Source organism: Dasypus novemcinctus, chromosome 25, assembly GCF_030445035.2.
Source record: "Dasypus novemcinctus isolate mDasNov1 chromosome 25, mDasNov1.1.hap2, whole genome shotgun sequence".
NCBI lineage: Eukaryota > Metazoa > Chordata > Mammalia > Cingulata > Dasypodidae > Dasypus > Dasypus novemcinctus.
In genome coordinates this window covers 10,044,530-10,063,776 of record NC_080697.1, presented here as the reverse complement: position 1 = coordinate 10,063,776, position 19,247 = coordinate 10,044,530, and the positions used below count along the sequence as shown (strand labels likewise).

Genomic DNA, 19,247 nt, shown 5'->3' with positions numbered 1-19,247 from the left:
GATCTATTTTTCTATGTATGCTTTCAAATTCTTCTTTGTGCTCATCCAATGTCTTTTTATTAATAATATCCTTAATTTCTTTAGCCATATCACTGAATTTATTAAGATTTGTTTGAACATCTATGATTAGTTGTCTCAACTCCTTTATGTCATCTGGAGGCTTATCTTGTTCCTTTAACTGGGCCATATCTTCTTGTTTCTCAGTGTAGATTGTAATTTTTTTGTGTGTGTTGGCATCTGGCTTACTAGAGTATTTATTCTGGGTGCAGTTTCTCTCTTTAGTTTAGAGCTTTCTTGCCCTTTCTCCTTTGCTGGTTTGTAGTAGGAGCCAAGGATATAGTTGGTGCTGTAAACTGTGGAGGCTCAAGCTGCCCTCATTGCCCCAGGGACCAGTGAAGCATCTCCCAACTTTCTCCTTTGCCAGGGATCAGGACAGAGCCACAGCTGTGTGTAATAACCCACGTCATGCAGGACTAGACTATAGGTGCCCAGAGAGACTGGTGATGCTTCATACTCCTTCCTCCCCTGCCTGGGGTAGAGATGGAGCTGCAGGTGTGGCCAGCAATCTATGCTGTGTAGGTCCAAAATGACCATGGTTGCCCCAGTAGACTTTCACCTATTCAGTCTGTGTCAGCCAAATGTACCTGCAGTTACCTAGAGAGGCTGGTGCAGAGTTTGCCAGTTTCTTCTCTGCTAAAGGTGGGGCCGGGGCTTATGCTAGAGCTGCAGTCCAATCTGGATGGAAAGAGGCTGGACTACCAGCACTATGATTTTCAGTCTGCCTTGCTTCCCCCTGTGCCAGGGATGGAGTTAAAATGGTGGCTGCCAGCCTCTTTCTGACTTGGATAGTTTCAAACTTTAGCTGTTCTTAGGATTACACTTTAGCCCATCAAATTTACTAATCAATAGTTGAAGTTGGTGCCCAACTGTCTCTTCCTCCCCGTTCTTGGGAAGTGGAGCTTCCAATTCCAGCCACAGAATAGCTCCTGAGTGGCTTGTGCCTCCAGTGGAGGATGTGTACCAACCTCTGGGGCGTGGAGCCTCTACTTATGAATATTCTCTGCAGATGGGCAATCTCCTCCTTCCATTCTTTCAGGGATGTTGCAGGATGCTCTTCTGGTCTCCTAGAGCCCCATACAGGTGCTGTAGATAGCTCTGGGTGATTACTAACTGTTCGATCGCATGAGCTGAGTCTAGGAGCTCCTTACCCTGCCATCATCCTGCTGGTTGTCCTGACCCCTGTCTTTTAATCAGCAGTAGGTATTCATTCTAAGTGTTCAGTTGTGAGATTTTTGGATTTATTGCTGTCCACTTTTCCCTTGACTTTATTTCCTTTGGACTGTGACCCTATATTAAGAAAATGAATTATATGGCTATGGGCCAGCTCTCAATGAACTTAGACTCTTAGCAGAAGAATAGTTTCTGCTTGAGATCGCTCCTTATTTTCTAGGTCTCCGATAAGAATTAATTTCTATGTGGTTGGTTGGCTGGAGTTATCTCAGTTGGTGAAGACACATCTATTAAAAAGTCAAAGCAAGAATTCATTTCTTTTATTGGGCCCCTTCTCTTTCATGGTTACAGAGTTGACCTCAGTTCTTGCTACTGGCTCACAATTTGTTCTTTTGTCTACAAGATAAAGAGCAAGAGTTAGAGAAGGAGTAACTTAGATGTATCATCATTACCAGAAAAACAGCTCATAATACAGTGTTCCGCTGAGGCTTATAGCTGTCTTCTTCAAATGTGCAAGGTGCCTCAGTTCATGTGTGCTCATTTGAAAAGGCTCAACATATACCATTTAAAAATTCTTAATATTAAGAAAATGCACTGTAGTGCTTGAACAGTTAAATTTATTTCTTAAGAAGCTCATGTGTGTTTATGTGTATAGTTGTGAATGTGTAGGTGGTAGAGTATGAGAGCACAGGGCTTGGAGTAAACTTTGTCTTTTACCAAAGATGAGACTCTCTAGGCCTCAGTCTTGATAATGCCCTGCTCTGACTTCATTATTCCCTTACATGATTATCTGCTTGGCTGCAGGCCACGGTTCTCTACACCAGATTGTAGTAACGCTAAAAAACAAAATAAAAAACAAAACAAAACAAACTTGCTGTTTTCCTCAAATTTGGTTATACTATGATACTCACTTGACTATTTTTGTCCATCATTAGTGATGGGATAGCACTAATGCGATGTGAACTATTTAAGGATTTTTTTTTTCAAGCAGGCTTAGAGTTTTACCTAATATGTTTATATTTAATATCTTTATAATTAATCACTGGAGAGTTTATGCATATGTATGAAATTGTTGTGGTTATTCCATTTTTTCTGTATTATGTGAAGTAGGTTGTTCAAATGAGAATAGTTAGCCTTTGAACAAAGGCAGTTGTTTTGGCCATACAAAAGCAAATGAAGTTTATTTTTTACTTGGTGAAAGGAAGAAAGGAAGGAAGAAAAAAAGGAAAAAAGCATTTATTGTGTTTTCTGTGAACATCTTAAAGTAGTTATTGGTCAAGATTTAATTATTCTTTCATTTTGTTTATGTGGGATTTGAAGGTTTTATAGTTTGTCCCAGGTGGTAGAAAACTTTACAATTATTTATCCTGTAGTGTATTTTATGGAAGGGTTTCAATCTCAAGTACAAATTAATTTATGTGAAAGTTTTGACTTGTAATTTTTTTTGTTTGTGAAAACAGGGTCTTGGTATGAGGAGATGATCAACAATCGGAATAAATCAGTGGTTCGAAGTATGAGCTGGAATGCTGATGGACAGAAGATCTGCATTGTATATGAAGATGGGGCTGTGATTGTTGGTTCCGTGGATGGTAATGCATCTCTTGGATATAAAACTAAGATCAGATTTAGCTGACATTTTTAATATTCAGAGATTTAGTTAATTATCATATGTTAACATTCTTATAAAAAATAAACATAAAAGAGAAAACAGTCAGTATCCAATATGATGACATTCAAGAACTGTCTTTTGGTTCTAACCATTTATTTTATAGTGTATTCCAGAAAAGAATTATCTATTCTTTTTTATTTCCTATAATGCTACTGAGGAGTATGCATTATTTTTTCAGGATTATTTTAAATATGTCTGCCCAATTCTATAATTTCTCTTTAAAGTATATAAAGATGTAGATTTAGATTTTGGTTTCAGAAAGAACATAGAGTTCTGTTAATCCTTGGTTGGTTTTTTAATAAATCTGAGCATGTCATTGTTGTGTTTTGAAGCCTTAAAATCTACATTTTCAAATTATAGTACATAGATCACCGTGGGTCTTCTGAGAGTCTACGTCTTCATTAAACTCTCTCTATATAGAAATATTTTATTTTAAAATCATTTTCATTTTCCTGGTTTTTTTTGGTGTGTGTGTGTAATGTCATGTATTCAGTAAATATTTATGAGAACCTACAGGGCATCAGCTGTTATTTTAGGCACTGAGGTGCCAACAAATGAACAGTTTTCCAGACCTAGATTAGGAGAGGTGGGTAAGTAACTAAGCAGTTAAAATACCACATGATACTTTGTGTGATCCATGTATCTTTAAAAAAAAAAAGACAGTAAAAAATACTTAAAAAAAATACCACACAATAAGTGTTAAGACAGGACAAATACAGGATCATGTGTGAGAAGTACCTAACCCAGCCTTGGGGGGTCACTTCCTGGGGGAAGTGATGTCTGTGCTAAGACATTGGCCACCATGAGCATTAGGGTGTAGAATGTTTCAGGCCTAGGAATAACATGTCAGGAGGTCCAGGTAAGTTGAACCTAGATGGTCATGTTTGGAGTTTTGAAAAAAGTTGAATGTCAGTGAAGAATAATACTAAAGGGAGAAGAGTAGGATGTCATAAAACTAGAGGTAAAAAGAGCCCAGATCATGTAAATCATACATTATATTAAAGAAGTTGGCCTTAATGCTAAGAGCACTGGTAAATGAATGAAGGGTTCTAAGAGTGGGAGCAATGTGATCAGCTTTGTTCTTTATATGTAAAAAATATCTCTGTAGCTACAATAGAGAGAATGGAGAAAAGAAAGATGGGGCAGGTGTACCAGTTAGAAAATGGCAGTGGTAGTTTAAGTGAGAGATGATGGTGGATGGATTCCACAGATAGTTAGGAAGGTACTGCATAGGCCTTATTACTGGTTGGATTGACGGTGAGAGGATGGAGGAGCTGTGGATGAATCCAGGTTTATAGCTTGGCAGCTGGGTAAATGGTGGGGCCTTTCACTGAAGTAGGATATAGGACAGAGTGGTTTTGAGAGAATTCAGTTCTGGACATGTTAATTTGGTCATGCTATAGAACATCAAAGTAAACATGCCCAAATGCTAATTAGATACATATGTCTCAGAAATATCTAGGCTGAAAGCATAATTTTGGGAATCACCAGCATATGGATGGTCATTGAAACCATTGGAATAGATGGAAAAACCCAGGGGCCATCTGTGGAATAAGAAAAAAAAGCAATGTTTACAGAATGGACAGAAGAAGAGAATTTCATCAAAGATACTGAAAATTAGAATTCTTAGGGATGAAAAAGTAATGCATTAATGTCAAGAAAAAGGGCATGATCAAAGGAAGTATCCATTGGAGTTAGCAACAGGCCATTAGGGACCCGGAGGAAAGCAGATTCATTGGAGTTGTGGGGAAGAAGTCAGATTGGGATGGGCTGAGGGTTGAATGGAAGGTGAGGAAGCGGGGCTTGCTGGTGTAGTAGGTAATTCTTTCAAGAAGTTTAGTTGGGAGAGGAATGGTAAAGATGTGGTAGCTAGAGGGGAAATTCAGGATTGATGGAAGTATTTATTATTTTATTTAAAAAAAATAATTTTATTATTCTTACTCTTTATAGAAATGCAGTTAATTGATTTCCCCTCCCCTGAGATGGCTCCCTCCTTTGTTTGCTCATTATTTTTGCTCATTGTTTTTGCTTGTTGTTTTATTTATATTTAGGTCATTGCTTGTTGTTTTTTGCTTATTGTCTGTTCATTTTTTCTTTAGAAGGTAAGTACTTAACTCCTTGAGCCACATCTGCTCCCTGCTCATTTTTTTTGTTTTTGCTAGTTGTCTGCTCATTGTTTTTTTTTATTGTCTTGCTCATTTTTTTTTGCTCTTATCTGCTCATTGTTTGTCTTCTTTAGGAGGCCCTGGGAACTGAACCCGACACCTCCTTTGTGGGAGGCAGGTGCCCAACTGAATGAGCCACATCTGCTCCTTAATTTGTTTTTTATTATTATTATTGTTATTTGTTTTCACTTGAGGTGGTGGTTTTGAAGAGAAATAGACATGAGTGTGTTTAAATGCTGATTAAAAAGAACGAGGGGCCAGGAAGGAAGAGCTTAAAGAGAAAGAGAGAAAGGGAATGATCGATAGAGTGAGATCTTTGCAAAGCTGGAAAAGGATCAGATCCAGAGAATAGATGGGTGGGGGAGGTTAGCCTTAGATGGGAGTTGAGGCAGGAAGGCTACCAGTTCCTTTGTATCAGGAAGCAAAGAAGAAGGGGTTAGTGTGGATTCAGTTGTGTTCTGAATATTTGAAGATGGGAGCAAGGAATTTCTTTTTTGGCACTTTTATTGTCTTTCTGAAGTACAAGATGGCTCATCTGCTGATGGGAAGGGAAATCTTGGGGGTCAGACTATAGAAGAGAGGGGAGGAAAGTTTGAAAGTTTGAAATAGTTTCATATGTCCAATAGGGATTTGGTGCATAGTAGGTACTCAATAAATATATATGGCCTGAATAAATTGAATGACTGTGTGAATACTGCAAATATTGTGAGAGCTATTTGGGGAAACAAAGATTTTGAGAGCAATTGATGAAGGGTCATGACCTTTAACTTTAATTAAATAATTGTGTTTTATGTTTTGTTTCAGGGAATCGTATTTGGGGAAAAGATCTGAAGGGCATACAGCTCTGCCATGTAGCATGGTCTGCAGACAGTAAAATCTTACTTTTTGGAATGGCAAATGGGGAAATACACATTTATGATAATCAAGGGAATTTTATAGTAAGTATATTTTGTACAGAATAATTTTTATGATGGTATGTGATTAAGAAAGTCTTTAATTCAGGATTTTTATTCCAATGGTCTAAAAATTTTTTTTTATTACAAAAACTTCTTGGTTGCTTCAAGGTAAACTAAAGCAACATGTTTTAGTACAGCTTTTAGTTCTTATTTTCTGGTATCTGGAAAGGATATGGTGTCAATGTATTGAAGCAGAGGGGTAATGAGTATAGTATACGGGCAGATACCAAAGACAAATTGTAACATGCTACTAAATGTTTATTTAAAGAGTGGGAGACTTAAATAGCAAGGGAGGAAAATTAAGTCTTATAAAGAAGCCAAAATAAAATAAGCTTGGGTAGCATGATCTCAATAAAAATTCTGGCTTTGTAAGATTTCACTATGCTTGGTCCCTGGCCCTCTTGATGTTTCAGCAAGCTTTGTTTTTGTTTTTAATGAGGGTTAGGACATGACATCAATCCACTTATTGGTAGAAGTAATAATAGCTAACTTTTGTATGATACTTTGCTATTTTCCAAGTATTTCATATACCTTTCTTCATAAGAGTCTCATAAAAACTCGAAGGAATTTTTTATCCTTATTTTATTTTATTTTTTTATAATATTCTCCCTCCCCCCACTGATGGCTCCCTTATCTGTTTGCAGTTTTTCTGCTTTGTTATTTTTGCTTGTTGTCTCTTCATTGTTTTTTGTTCATTGTTTTCTGCTCATTGTCTGCTTGTTTTCTGTTTTTTTTCCTTTAGGAGGCATCAGAAACTGAACCCAGGACCTCCCTATGGGAGGCAGGTGCTCAACTGCTTGAGCCACATCTGCTCCCTCATTCTCACTTAATAAATAGGGAAAACTGAGACTCAGTTGAAGTGATTTGTCCAGGGTCTGTAAGCCAGCATGTGATGGAACTTTCATTTGAAACCAGATTTTTATATTCTGTTTTCAGTGTTCTTTTTGTAATACTCTATACATAGTAATTTTTTTAAAATTTAGAAATATTTTAATTAGTAAGATTAATTCAATAGATGTATCAAATCATAGACAAAATAAATTCATGGAATGTTTACAAAGATATAAATTATATTGGGCTGCATAGCAATCATAAGCTATGATTGTTATGGGTTTTTATGTTGGATTTTAATTCAATAAAATAGACATTAATAGCAATGAAAAATTCCATTTATATGAATATTAAAATTTTAAAAATTGTAATTGCCCAAAAGGAAAATTTAGACTATTAACAGAATAATGCAGCATAAAAGAACACGACACGTGAGCAGATGTGGCTCAAGCGGTTGAGTGCCTGCTTCCCACATGGGAGGGCCTGGGTTCGATACCTAGGGTCTCCTAAAAACAAAAGCAAACAACAAGCAAACAAATGAAGAAATCAACTCAGGAGAGCTGACTGTCTTAGTGGTTGAGCACCGGTTTCTAACATATCAGGTCCTGGGTTCAAACCCTGGCCCCGTACCTAAAAAAAAAAAAAAAAGGATGGAATTGCTGCTAAAATTATGAAAATAAATTTATAAATAGAATAAATGATATGATAGATGTCTTTGCTTTAAATAATAAAGAACAAGAAACCATATGGAAAACAGTATAAAAGGAGCTGTGAAGAGTAAAGCAGAGATAAGGGAGAGATTTTTATAATTTATATTTTATCTATTTGGAATGTGCTTATGATATTTAATTCTAATGGGATGAGAGATGGCACCTATTTAGGCTTTTAAACATTCCAGGAGGAGTTGATGCACAAGATAAAGAATACAAGGGGAATTAGGCAAGCAGGTTAAATCATATTGGCTCAAAAAATGTCCTGCTCACATTCTTTCTTTTCCAGTCTTACCATTTCACCTACCTGCCACGAGTCTATGATAAAAACACCATGTCATTATCAAAGATGCCACCCTTCTGTGCACAAGAGAGGAGAATTATTTAATCATCAATGCTCTGATGCACTTCAGGGTCCAGGTGGCAAGAGTCTTACACCTTATTTCATATATATCATTAATGTCAGCATCTAGTTGTATGCCTCTCTTCACTGAAGCTAGACATGGAAGAGACTTTACAATAGTTAAAAATTTCTGATTACAAACCACAGAAATCCAAGTTAAACACTCCAAACATACCTGTTTTAAAATGTAGAATACTGACTTAACCAATTTCATTTAGATGAAAATGAAGCTGAATTGCTTGGTGAATGTCACTGGAGCGATCAGTATTGCTGGAATACATTGGTACCACGGCACAGAAGGCTACGTGGAGCCAGACTGCCCTTGCCTGGCTATTTGTTTCGACAATGGCAGATGCCAAATAATGAGACATGAGAATGACCAGAGTAAGTACTTTTTCTTTCTTTCTTTTTTAATGTGGAGAATTGAAAAAAATCCTAAGATTATAAAGTCCTCTAGGCTGAGTATTTTACCAGCAGTTGCCTAATTTTCTCTTTTTGACCAGATCCTGTTTTAATTGATACTGGCATGTATGCGGTAAGTATCCAGTGGAACCACATCGGCAGTGTGTTGGCTGTGGCGGGATCGCAGAAGGCGGTCACCCAAGATAAGGATGTGAACACTGTGCAGTTTTACACTCCGTTTGGGGAGGTAAGGTCATGAGATTTTAGCATCTTTCCATTTAAACAGTCAGTAAATAAAGCAGGGGAACAAAGCAGGAGGAAAAGGTATAAACATGTCATATTGTTCTTGTGGGGATAGTTTGAGTAAAAATGATGGGATAGAGAAGCGGACTTGGCCCAATGGACAGGGCATCTGCCTACACATGGGAGGTCCACGGTTCAAACCCCGGGCCTCCTTGACCCATGTGGAGCTGGCCCAAGTGCAGTGCTGATGCACACAAGGAGTGCCGTGCCCCACAGGGATGTCCCACGTGTAGGGGAGCCCCATATGCAAGGAGTGCGCCCCATAAGGAGAACCGCCCAGCACGAAAGAAAGTGCAGCCTGCCCAGGAGTGGCGCCGCACACACAGCTGACGCAGCAAGATGACACAACAAAAAGAAACACAGATTCCTGGTGCCTCTGATAAGGATAGAAGTGGTCACAGAAGGACACACAGCAAAGACACAGAGAGCAGACAACTGGGGGGAGGGAGGGAAAAGGAGAGAGAAAAAAAAAAGATGGGATAGGTGTATGTATTTGAATGAGACCTTCATAATACAAGGCTTCACAATTGTATTTTATCTTAGAATTTTTTTTTAATAATCTGTAAATTTAGAAAACCAGATCTCTGGCACAAGAAATCACCATGGAATAGTTATTTGGAATATGTTCCTTGTGTTCTGAATATGTATCTCTTTTCACAGCTTGCTTTTGAGTGGTTTTCAGTATAATTTAGTAGTTTCAGACCAATTTTTCTGATTTTATATATTTTAAATATGCTTCAATATTAAACTTACATATCTTTTTGTCCCTCTCCCCAAATTTCTAAGTTTTAATTTGTTGTAATCAATTATTTTAATATAACCTATCTTAATAGTTAATCTTAGTTATTGCTATGTTAAAATATGTGTTGTTTTCATAAATGCATATATTGTGTTTCTCAATGGTATTATTAATTTAATTTTTAAAGAGAATTTTCTCGAAGTAGCATTAGAAAATATCGAGGAGAATTAATAGATTGTGAATTTTAAAAATTTAGTACATGAGACCTTATTAATAACTAAACCTAATGTATTTCTACCCGTCTTATTTTCTGAACTTAGACTATGTGCAGACATTTTCAGTTTTTATAAATTCACTATAGATTACAATTAATAGGTGTTTTGGCTGTGCAAAATCTTTCACTAGCTGTGTTTTTATTATATTGTTTACTTCCCCTATTGGAGGATAATGGTGTCATCTTGATGCTTTTGAGCCAGTTTCTCAAAGGTACCCAGCAGAATGTGCAGTAGAGAGTAGATGCTCTCTATACATTGTCAACTAATAATATTTTTGGTAGATTGAAAAGCTAAAGAAAAGCAGGAGCAGTTTTCAAGGTTTCTGAGTAGTTTAAGTTTTGATTTCTAGTTACTTCTATGCTCACAACCCCTTCTTAATTCATGGGCATATTATTTTTGCTGCTCACCATTAGCTTATTTATTATTAGGTTGTTTGATCTGCTTGTTTTTATTTGTTCATCCTTCCCCAAGTAGAAAAACATAGGTTATAAGGTACATTTGCTTTCCCCTATCAAACAATGTATTACATGTTACATGGATGACTCTACATCAGGAGTTCTTAACAAGGGGTCTGTGAGCTTGAATTGAAATTTTAAAAACACTTTATTCTTGGGGGATGTGTTGGTTCTGGTGTGATTTATTTGTTAAATAATACACAGTATAATGTGGACTTAGTAATGTGGTTTTCACCTGACTGGCACAGGGGTCCATGGAATAAAAAAGGTGAAGGACCCCTGCTCCAAGTGGTTTTTGGCATAGCTATAGTAATAGTCACTCGGTGTTTTTTGAATGAGTGGCTATATGTGGAATTTATTTTTGAATCTTTGCTACTGTTAAGATAGGGAAGCTAACTTGTAAGGAGGTTATCTAAATATTTAAACTTAAGGAAAACTTCAGGGAAGAACTTGCATTTGGCTCTAAGGGCTGGGCTCCTGGTGTTTTACCCTGTGCTCTTGGCATGGTGGGAGACAAGACAGCATGGGGTTTACAGAAATTGGAGTGACCTGGCTTTGTATTCCATTTCCTCAGTGTAGTTTGATGTTTAAGAGAAGTTACTTAACCTCTGAAAGTCAGTTTCCTTTTCTTCGGAAATAAAGATCACTGCAGTCGTGAAGATGGAATGAGATTAACAGTGAGAACGTGCCCTCCACAGAGTCTGGCCCTTTGTGAAAGCTTAGGCGTCCTTGTCCTTTCCGTGCTGCCCCCGCTGGCTAGGCTGCACTTTGGGAGGTGGCCCTCTTCTCCATGTAGTCATGTCTTCCCAGAGGACACTGGCAGCTTGCTTGTGCCTCTTTGGCTCCATACTGGTAGCAAGACACCTAGATAGGAAGCCCCTTGGTTAAAACTCTTTTTTCCCCTATGGGCTTCCCTGGAAAATGGGGTTTGGTATGTTAATTTTGACTTTCCACAATATCTGCTTAGGAACAAGGAATATCAGTACAAAGTATTGACCTTCCTGGGATTCTACTGTTCTGTCAGATAAGAGGTATGGATGAAAAATGTTATCTTTTTATGGCCACGTTAAAAAAGTCTTGGCATTCTTTTATTCATGCATTAATTCAGTCATGAAACATACTATGTTAGTATATGAATAAATTACTTTGAATGCATGATACATTTATTTACTTCGATATTTAATGAATACTTGTTTACCAAGAACCTCTTAAAGGATAGGGAAATTGATGTGAATATGACAAAGTCCATGCTGCCAAGGGGTTCCCTGTCTAATTTCTTTGGAACCATAGAAGGAGGGCGGAAGGCAGGACTCACTGAGGAAGCAATATTTGAATTGTGTCTTGAAGGATGGATAGGAGTACTCTGGGAGGATAGGAACAGAAGGAATAGAGGAGATATGGGGGAGAGGACAGGAGGACATCAGGCAGAAGGAATAGTTTATGGGGCCAAAGGCTTGGAGGTGCAGTAGATTCTCCTAAGTGAGTATGCAGTGATTCTGGCTAAATAGTGGGGTACTAAGCCAAAGAATGTCATTAGGGCCAGATGAGAAAAGGTGTTGTCTGTCATGCTAGAGAATGTGATGGGATGGTGGGGAGCTATTGTGTTTTTGAAAACTATTAAGTGTTCAAGCAGGATGGGATATGACCAGCCTCTAGAAAGGTAATCGTGATGGAGAGTGGAGATTGAATGTGGGGGGTAGAAGGTGGGAATGAGGGAAGAATGAGAGGTCAGAACTGCAGGTAGGTTGCTGTTCTGAGAGATGAGTCAAGAAATGAGGCCCTTTCGTGGAGACTGGAAAGGAGTAAAAGCAGGAGGGCTTGGTGGCAGCTGATTGTGGGGGTGAAAGAAAGGGGAGATTGCAGGATTGTATTTACTGAAACAATAGTTCATTGATTCTAATAACCACATTTTTGTTTTACATTTTTATTATCTCTAAAATTGAGATGCATCTTATAATCAGTTATTTTAATTAATTTCTTTCCTTCGTTATACATAAAAGTAAAGATGCATATTTCAATCTGTGGCATCTTAGACTTGATGACATTGGTATTGAGTTCTTGGATATTGTTTGCAAATTTCTCCTATCATATACATGTTTTTCATGATAAAAATTCAAGGAAAATTATTTCAAAGTAAGTAATCTGCACAAAATAATTTCCAACCATTTCTAACCTAGTGAAGTTGGTAAACTGGGTGGTAATTTGTATTTGAGTTAATTGTGATACATTAGGTTAAATACATTATTTTTTTCAGCATCTGGGTACTTTGAAAGTTCCTGGAAAGCAGATGTCTGCATTATCTTGGGAAGGAGGTGGCCTGAAAATTGCGCTAGCTGTTGATTCCTTTATATATTTTGCAAATATCCGACCTGATTATAAAGTGAGTATTAAGAACAGTTGTAAAATAAAAGTGCTTTTTAATAAATAATTTCAGCTCAAAGTATAATATCTGTATCTCACATCTCTTTATAACTACTTTGTTGTGAAAACTAGCAGAAAGGAGACTTTTTTCATATGAAGGCCTCAGAACCAGTAAACTCTTCCGGGATACTAATTATAATGAGTAAAATTATTCCATCAGTCAGAGGCTCAGTAGGAAACAGATGGCACCCTCACAGGAGTAATTGAGGAGAGATGTAGGAAGGGCTTCTTTAGAGAGGTACCAAGGGGTGAAGGGGACCAACAAGGGGTGATACAGCAAGCACCCAGCACTAGCAGCCGGGGAAGGGGCAAGGTGAGGGAGTCTTGTTACTGGAACCCTTGAGAGCTGAGGCCGTGTGAGAGGGGCTGGCTGCCCTGCAGGAGCACAGCCTCTAGCAGCTGGTCTGGCAGAGAGGAATTGGGGGAATAAATACCCCAACCATCTCGCCTCCTCCCATCTCAGGATGGCACTGTCTCTTGGCCAAACCCCACAGGAGGCCAGAAGGCAAGGTAGCCCCGGTGCTGGAGTTCCTAGAGGTCAGCTTCCAGGCCATATACAGCTGTTGAGTGGGCAGAGAATGGATCAGGAAGAGCAAATGAGAGTGAGCAGCACAGTAACCAATTAGTATTTTCTCCTAAATTTAATATTTGATCCAAAACAAGCTATGAAGTATGAAATTGATCTAAACATCTGGTATGAAAAAACATATATAAAAGGCAGACACCTTGGAGAAATGGCTGATTTATCACTGGGACAGGAAATTACAAGGTGAGCTTGGAGCAACACAGAATGCTGGAAGGTAAGGAAGTGCTAGACAACACAGCATAACATAAGAAAATAAAACAAAAGGGTTAGGAGCCAACCTGGAAGAGCTCCCAGTGGCCAAACCTGTAACAATTTAAACAGCAAAATAATTGTCACAGCATTAGATTATAGCCCAAAGGATAAAGTAAATAACTATGTGACATACTGATTTAAATAACCATTAAATAAATAATTGGGGAGAAGAAACAAATCTTTCTTAAGGAGGTATTCCGAATAATTTACTTAGATCTCTCCAAGAGGTAGTGCTTAATCGCTCCCCTCCCTCACCCCCTCCTGTGCTTCATGGCTCACTTCCAAAGAGTAGAGTATGAAAATGGGAAAACAAAGAAGCCAACGTTACAGTGGCGGAACCTGGCAAATACTGCCTTGGCCAGGTGCTCAACGTCAATGCCATAAATGTGAGTCCTGTTCATAACATAGTCATGACAGGAAGAGAAGAGGACTCACTTCTGTGATGTTCTTCCTCAAAATCCACCATCTCAGTCTCACCGTGAGAAAAACATCAGACAAACCCAAACCAAGGGACCTTCTTCAGACTACCTGACCAGTACTAGTCAAAATGTCAAGGTCATGAAAAACAAGGGAAGACTGAGAATCCATCACAGTGCGGAGGAGACATGGAGTCTAAGTGTAATGTATCCTGATGGGATTCTGGAATAGAAGAGGGACCTTAGAGAAAAACAAGTGAGATCCAAATGAACTGGGCTTTACTTAATAGTGAAGTGTCAACATTGACTGCTTGGTTATGACAAATGTACCATGGAAATGTAAGATGCTAACGATAGGGGAAATTGGGTGAGGGGTATATAGGAACTTTGTACTATCTTTGCAACTTGTCTATAAATCTATAGCTTTTAATGTAAAAAAGTATTTTAAAAAGGAGTCATGGTATGAAAAGCTAAACTTGGCTTAGCTTTGAGTAGCATTCGTAGGCACAAAAATGTTAACATTGAATATTGATTTATTCAAAATTACAATATAAATGTATTGGGGAATTTAGACTGAAGGGACAGCAAAAATGTGTGATGGGGGAAGGGTGGTAAATGAGAGCTAACTTCTCATCTGTAACTCTAATCAATTGATAATGGGATATGCAGATAAATGCACAAAAAATAGAGCTGAAAGAGTTGTAAATGGTTACCCCGGAGGAGAAGTTGGGGCAGGCGTCTGCATTTTGTTTTTGTTTTTGTTTTTTTGTTTTAAATAAGCCATGTGGAATTATTTGACTATAAAATATAGGCATATGTTGCTCTAATGGAAACAAATATAAAATAGGTAGATGGGAGAAAAGGCAAAGCAACTCTTTTTGAAATTTGGCTTGGGGACCTAGACTTTAAACTTTCTGACAGGAGTCACTCTTCCTATTGTCCCCTCAACCAGCTGTCACTGACTATTGAAAGATGTGAAGATTTTAACACCAAAGCCTAAATATGACTGATAGTAAGGAAAGTTAAAGAGGCTAACCTTAGTTGAATAGCACTTTGCTTATAAACTTCTTTACTATTTTTAGATTCACCTTATTTTAGTGAGAAAAGGTATTAAGCTGGATGGTCAGTCCTCTGTCTTCCATTTCTGAAGAATATATTTTGTTAGGGCTAATAAACTACTTGTCTGCAGTATTTCTACAGCAAAAATATAAAACACATGCTTTTTCTTTCCCAGTGGTAAGTATTCTTTCTGCCTCCCGTCTTTCCTTTTCCTCCTTCCTTTCTTCCTAGTGGGGTTACTGCTCGAACACCGTAGTTTATGCGTATACCAGACCTGACCGTCCAGAGTACTGTGTTGTCTTCTGGGATACAAAAAACAATGAGAAATATGTTAAATATGTGAAGAGTCTCATCTCGATTACCACCTGTGGCGATTTCTGCATTTTGGCCACGAAAGCTGATGAGAGCCATCCTCAGGTAGGTGCTCCTGGATTCTGAACACAGGTGCTTTAGCTCCTTGGCAGAGCTGGTCTGTAGTTATCTTCCCTTCTCTAACATGGCTTGCACAGCAAGAACAGGGCAGCCTTGGGTTTATGGGCCATCTTCGTCTAGAAGTCTGTTCTGGAAAACTGCCACTCCACTGGTTCTGTGTGCTCTTGACTTTTTTTTTCTCCAGTCAGCTAATCCATTGGCAGTTCGTGTGGACCAGTTTAGTACTGAAGCTTTCTGTCTCTGAAATATATTTAAATTCCAGAATCATTTTCCAAGTTAAAATCCCATAAACAAAAATGAATATCCAGATGTCTGGTGTAAATGCTCAAGAATTTATGTAATAGTAAGCTCTTCTTACAGTTTGAGTAGCTTTTGACAATGAGAAATAAACTTTTATGTTATGTTGCTTTAAAAGTCCATGTCAGGGAAGCAGATGTGGCTCAAATGATAGAGCATCCATCTACCATATGGAGGGTCCAGGGTTCAAGCCCCAGGGCCTCCTGACCCTGTGTGTGTGCCCTGCAAGGAGAGCTGCCCCACGTGAAAAAAAGTGCAGTCCACCCAGGAGTGGCGCCACACACACAGGGAGCTGATGCGGCAAGATGGCACACCAAAAAAGAGATGTAGTTACCCAGTGCTGCCGGATAATGCAAGTGGTCGCAGAAGAGCACAGCACATGGAAACAGAGAGCAGACAATAGGGGAAAGGGAGAGAAAGAAATAAAATCTTAAAAAAAAAAAAATAATAATCCATGTCATAGTTTAAAATAATATTTATAATGTCTTTCTAAAAAGCACACTAACAATTTAGATATTTCAGAAGTAAATTTTTAATGAAAGAACTAATATTTTTGGTTATGTTACAAATTTTATTGTCTTATTAAAAAGTATAGCAGTTTTCGTTAAAGGTGGCAGTGTGACCGGCTACATTTGGCTCTATTCTCTCCTCAAACTCTATAGAACAACAACAAAAGTATTTTTCAAAAGTTATAAGAGGAAGCAAACTTGGCCCAGTGGTTAGGGCGTCTGCCTACCACATGGGAGGTCCGCGGTTCAAACCCTGGGCCTCCTTGACCCGTGTGAAGCTGGACCATGCGCAGCACAGTGCTGATGCACGCAGGGAGTGCCATGCCACGCAGGGGTGTCCCCGCATAGGGGAGCCCCACGCGCAAGGAGTGTGCCCCATAAGGAGAGCTGCACAGTGCAAAAGACAGTACAGCCTGCCCAGGAATGGCGCTGCATACACGGAGAGCTGACAGAACAAGATGACGCAACAAAAAGAAACACAGATTCCTGGTGCCGCTGACAACAACAGAAGCGGACAAAGAGGAACGCACACCAAATGGACGCAGAGAACAGACAGCTGGCGGTGGGGGAGAAATAAATAAAATAAATCTTTAAAAAAAATAAAAGTCATAAGCCCATAGGGACTGAAAAGGGAATGAAAATGGTAACAAAAGTTTGGAGGTTAGACAGTCAATGGATTAGTGGTAATTACCTTAGCAGACTGAAGAAAGCTAGAGAAAGCAAGGAGCAATCCATTTACATCATACAATCCCAAGAGACATGGGACTTGGTGTAATTAGTGGGAGAAAAACGAACAAAAAAGTAGTCTGTGAGTACCAGAGATTATGCAGGAAGGAGAACTCCTGAAAAAAAAAAAAGGGTGGGGAGGGGGAGAGCATATAAAGAAGAAGGTTCCCAGACCCTCTTCCCTGTCCTGAGCACGTAGGCAGCCATTCCCCCACCCCCCTTGAAGACTACGGTTTTCTCTCCCAGAGGACTAAGAAAGAGACTGTGCTGAGAGGTATCAGTCACAGCTAACAGTGGGTGAACTCGGATGAAAACAGAGCAATTAACTTAAGATTTCAGTACTCATTGTTGTTTCCCCAGCCTTCTTTTCCCACTTGGCTCCCAGAATAATAGCAGCCAAGCATACAACTTTCAGGTAGTACAATGGAAGAGTCCTCTCTGGAGAATCTGACCAGTTCAAGAGAAGAAGCCTCCAAAGATATTGATAGATGTAAACAGATAACAAGAATTGTCAGATTTTGAGGAAAGTAGCTAATTAGCAGATAGAAATTTAAGATAAACATTGAAAGAAAAGAATTTGGAGGAAGGAGAGACTATGTAAGAAGAAGGACACTTTAAAAAAAAAATCATTATTATCTTCAGAGAGTTAGAGAGAATTTTGTCCATGAAATGAGAAGAAGGTGCTATAGAAAAGGAAGCTTTTGGTAATTACAAATCTTACAGCAACAGTGAAAAATGTGGTAGAAGGGTTAGAAGATAAAACGAAGGAAAACTCCTACTAAGTGAAATAAAAAGACAAGGAAATGGAAAATAAGACTGAAAAGATAGAACAGTGGACCAGACTTGGAAGTTCAGCAGCTAAATAATAGTTCTAAGAAGAATGAGCAGGAAAATGGGGGGGAGTAAATCTGAAAAACAAACTTCAAGAATATTTCTCTTGACTTTCTGGTTTTTTTTTGTTTTTGTTTTTGTTTTTTTAGGAGGTACCGGTACTTGAACCCGAGCCCTCAAACATGGAAAGCAGGCGCTCAAACCGCTGCACTACGCCCACTCCCCTTGACTTTCTAGGTTGAAGGAGCTCACTGAGTTCCTAGCACAGTAAATAAAAGCAGTCCACTCCAAGACATGTCATTATGAACTGTAGGTGACTAGGGGTAAAAGAAGATCCTGCAGGCTTTCAGAGAGGAAAACCAGTTTTCATAGCATCAGGAAAGTCATAATGGCATTCGACTTGTTGACAGCAATGCTTTGGAGGATTGCCTTTAAAATTCTGAGGGAAAATGATTTCCCATCTGGAATCACATAGCTTAAGCCAACTATAAATTAAGTATGAGTAAAATATTTTTAGATGTGCCCCCAAATTTTTCTTTCAAGCTTCTTTTTTTAGGAAGTTACCAAAATGAGGAAAAAACCAATAAACAGAAAGAAACAGGCTCCAGGCACCCCAGGAGAGAGGTGAAGAGACTCCCCTCAACAATGTTGAGGCAATTCCAGCTGACAGTTGTGCAGTATGCAGAGGGTCATCAGATAGTGAGAGCAGGGCAGAAGGCTCCAAGAGACAGGTCCTGTGTGGGAACTCATTGAGTGGAGAAATGCACAAAGTAGGGGAGATTGGGGGGTTGAGTTAGTACTCTTGCATAGAAAACTAAATAAGCAAAGAGAAAAAAATAAAGACAATTATCATCTACAGGGAAAACAAACTATTCTTGAAAGGAAGGCATGATAGACTTGATGGCTACGAATAACTCTTACATAGTCATGATGTAAGCACTGAATTTTTAATTTTCAAAAAAACTTTTAATTGATGTATAATATACAGGCATGCTTCAGCGATATTGTGGGTTCCATTCCAGACCACTGCAATAAAGCAAGCATTGCAATCAAGCGAGTCACACAAATTCTTTGGTTTCCTAGTACATATAAAAGTTATGTTTACATTATACTGTAGTCTGTGCAATAGAATTATGTCTTAAAAAAAACCACACAGTACATACCTTAATTAAAAAGACACAAAGACAAGAAGTGAGCACGTGCAGTTTGAAAAATGGTGCTGATAGACTTGCCTGATGCAGGGTTGCCACATACCTTCAATTTGTAAAAAAAAAAAAAAAAGAATAAAATGAGGTATGTCTGTTCATATGAAACTCTAAATATTGATCTAATAAAATTCCATTAAAAGATGGAGGGCTGAAAGTGTGTTCCTGTATGGTGGGTGCTGGGAAAAGCAGGGTGAAAGAGAGCTTTCAGAATGGCAGGTCAGCAGAAAATACCCCCAATTTAAAAAACCAAAAAAACAAAAGGAGTACTACAAATATGTTATTTAGATTTGTGGAAACTCATAAAAAAAAAGAGTTAAAGGAGCTAAAAGTAATTTTCTCTGAGGAGCAGCAAATGGGAAGTTGGGGAGAATC

The 19,247-nt window shown here is 38.5% G+C and overlaps 1 protein-coding gene across 2 annotated transcripts in view; it reads left to right on the top strand.

Annotated features, from left to right (window-relative positions):
- The window catches only part of WDR35 (WD repeat domain 35), a 77,362-nt gene that overhangs the window by 16,125 nt on the left and 41,990 nt on the right, over window positions 1-19,247 (top strand). For both annotated transcript variants that reach the window (XM_058287654.2, XM_058287653.2), the window contains exons 5-10: window positions 2,691-2,819; window positions 5,869-6,002; window positions 8,183-8,348; window positions 8,468-8,613; window positions 12,393-12,518; window positions 15,104-15,289. In XM_058287654.2, coding sequence (XP_058143637.1) covers window positions 2,691-2,819; window positions 5,869-6,002; window positions 8,183-8,348; window positions 8,468-8,613; window positions 12,393-12,518; window positions 15,104-15,289 — 887 coding nt within the window. The remainder of the gene's footprint in view (window positions 1-2,690; window positions 2,820-5,868; window positions 6,003-8,182; window positions 8,349-8,467; window positions 8,614-12,392; window positions 12,519-15,103; window positions 15,290-19,247) is intronic.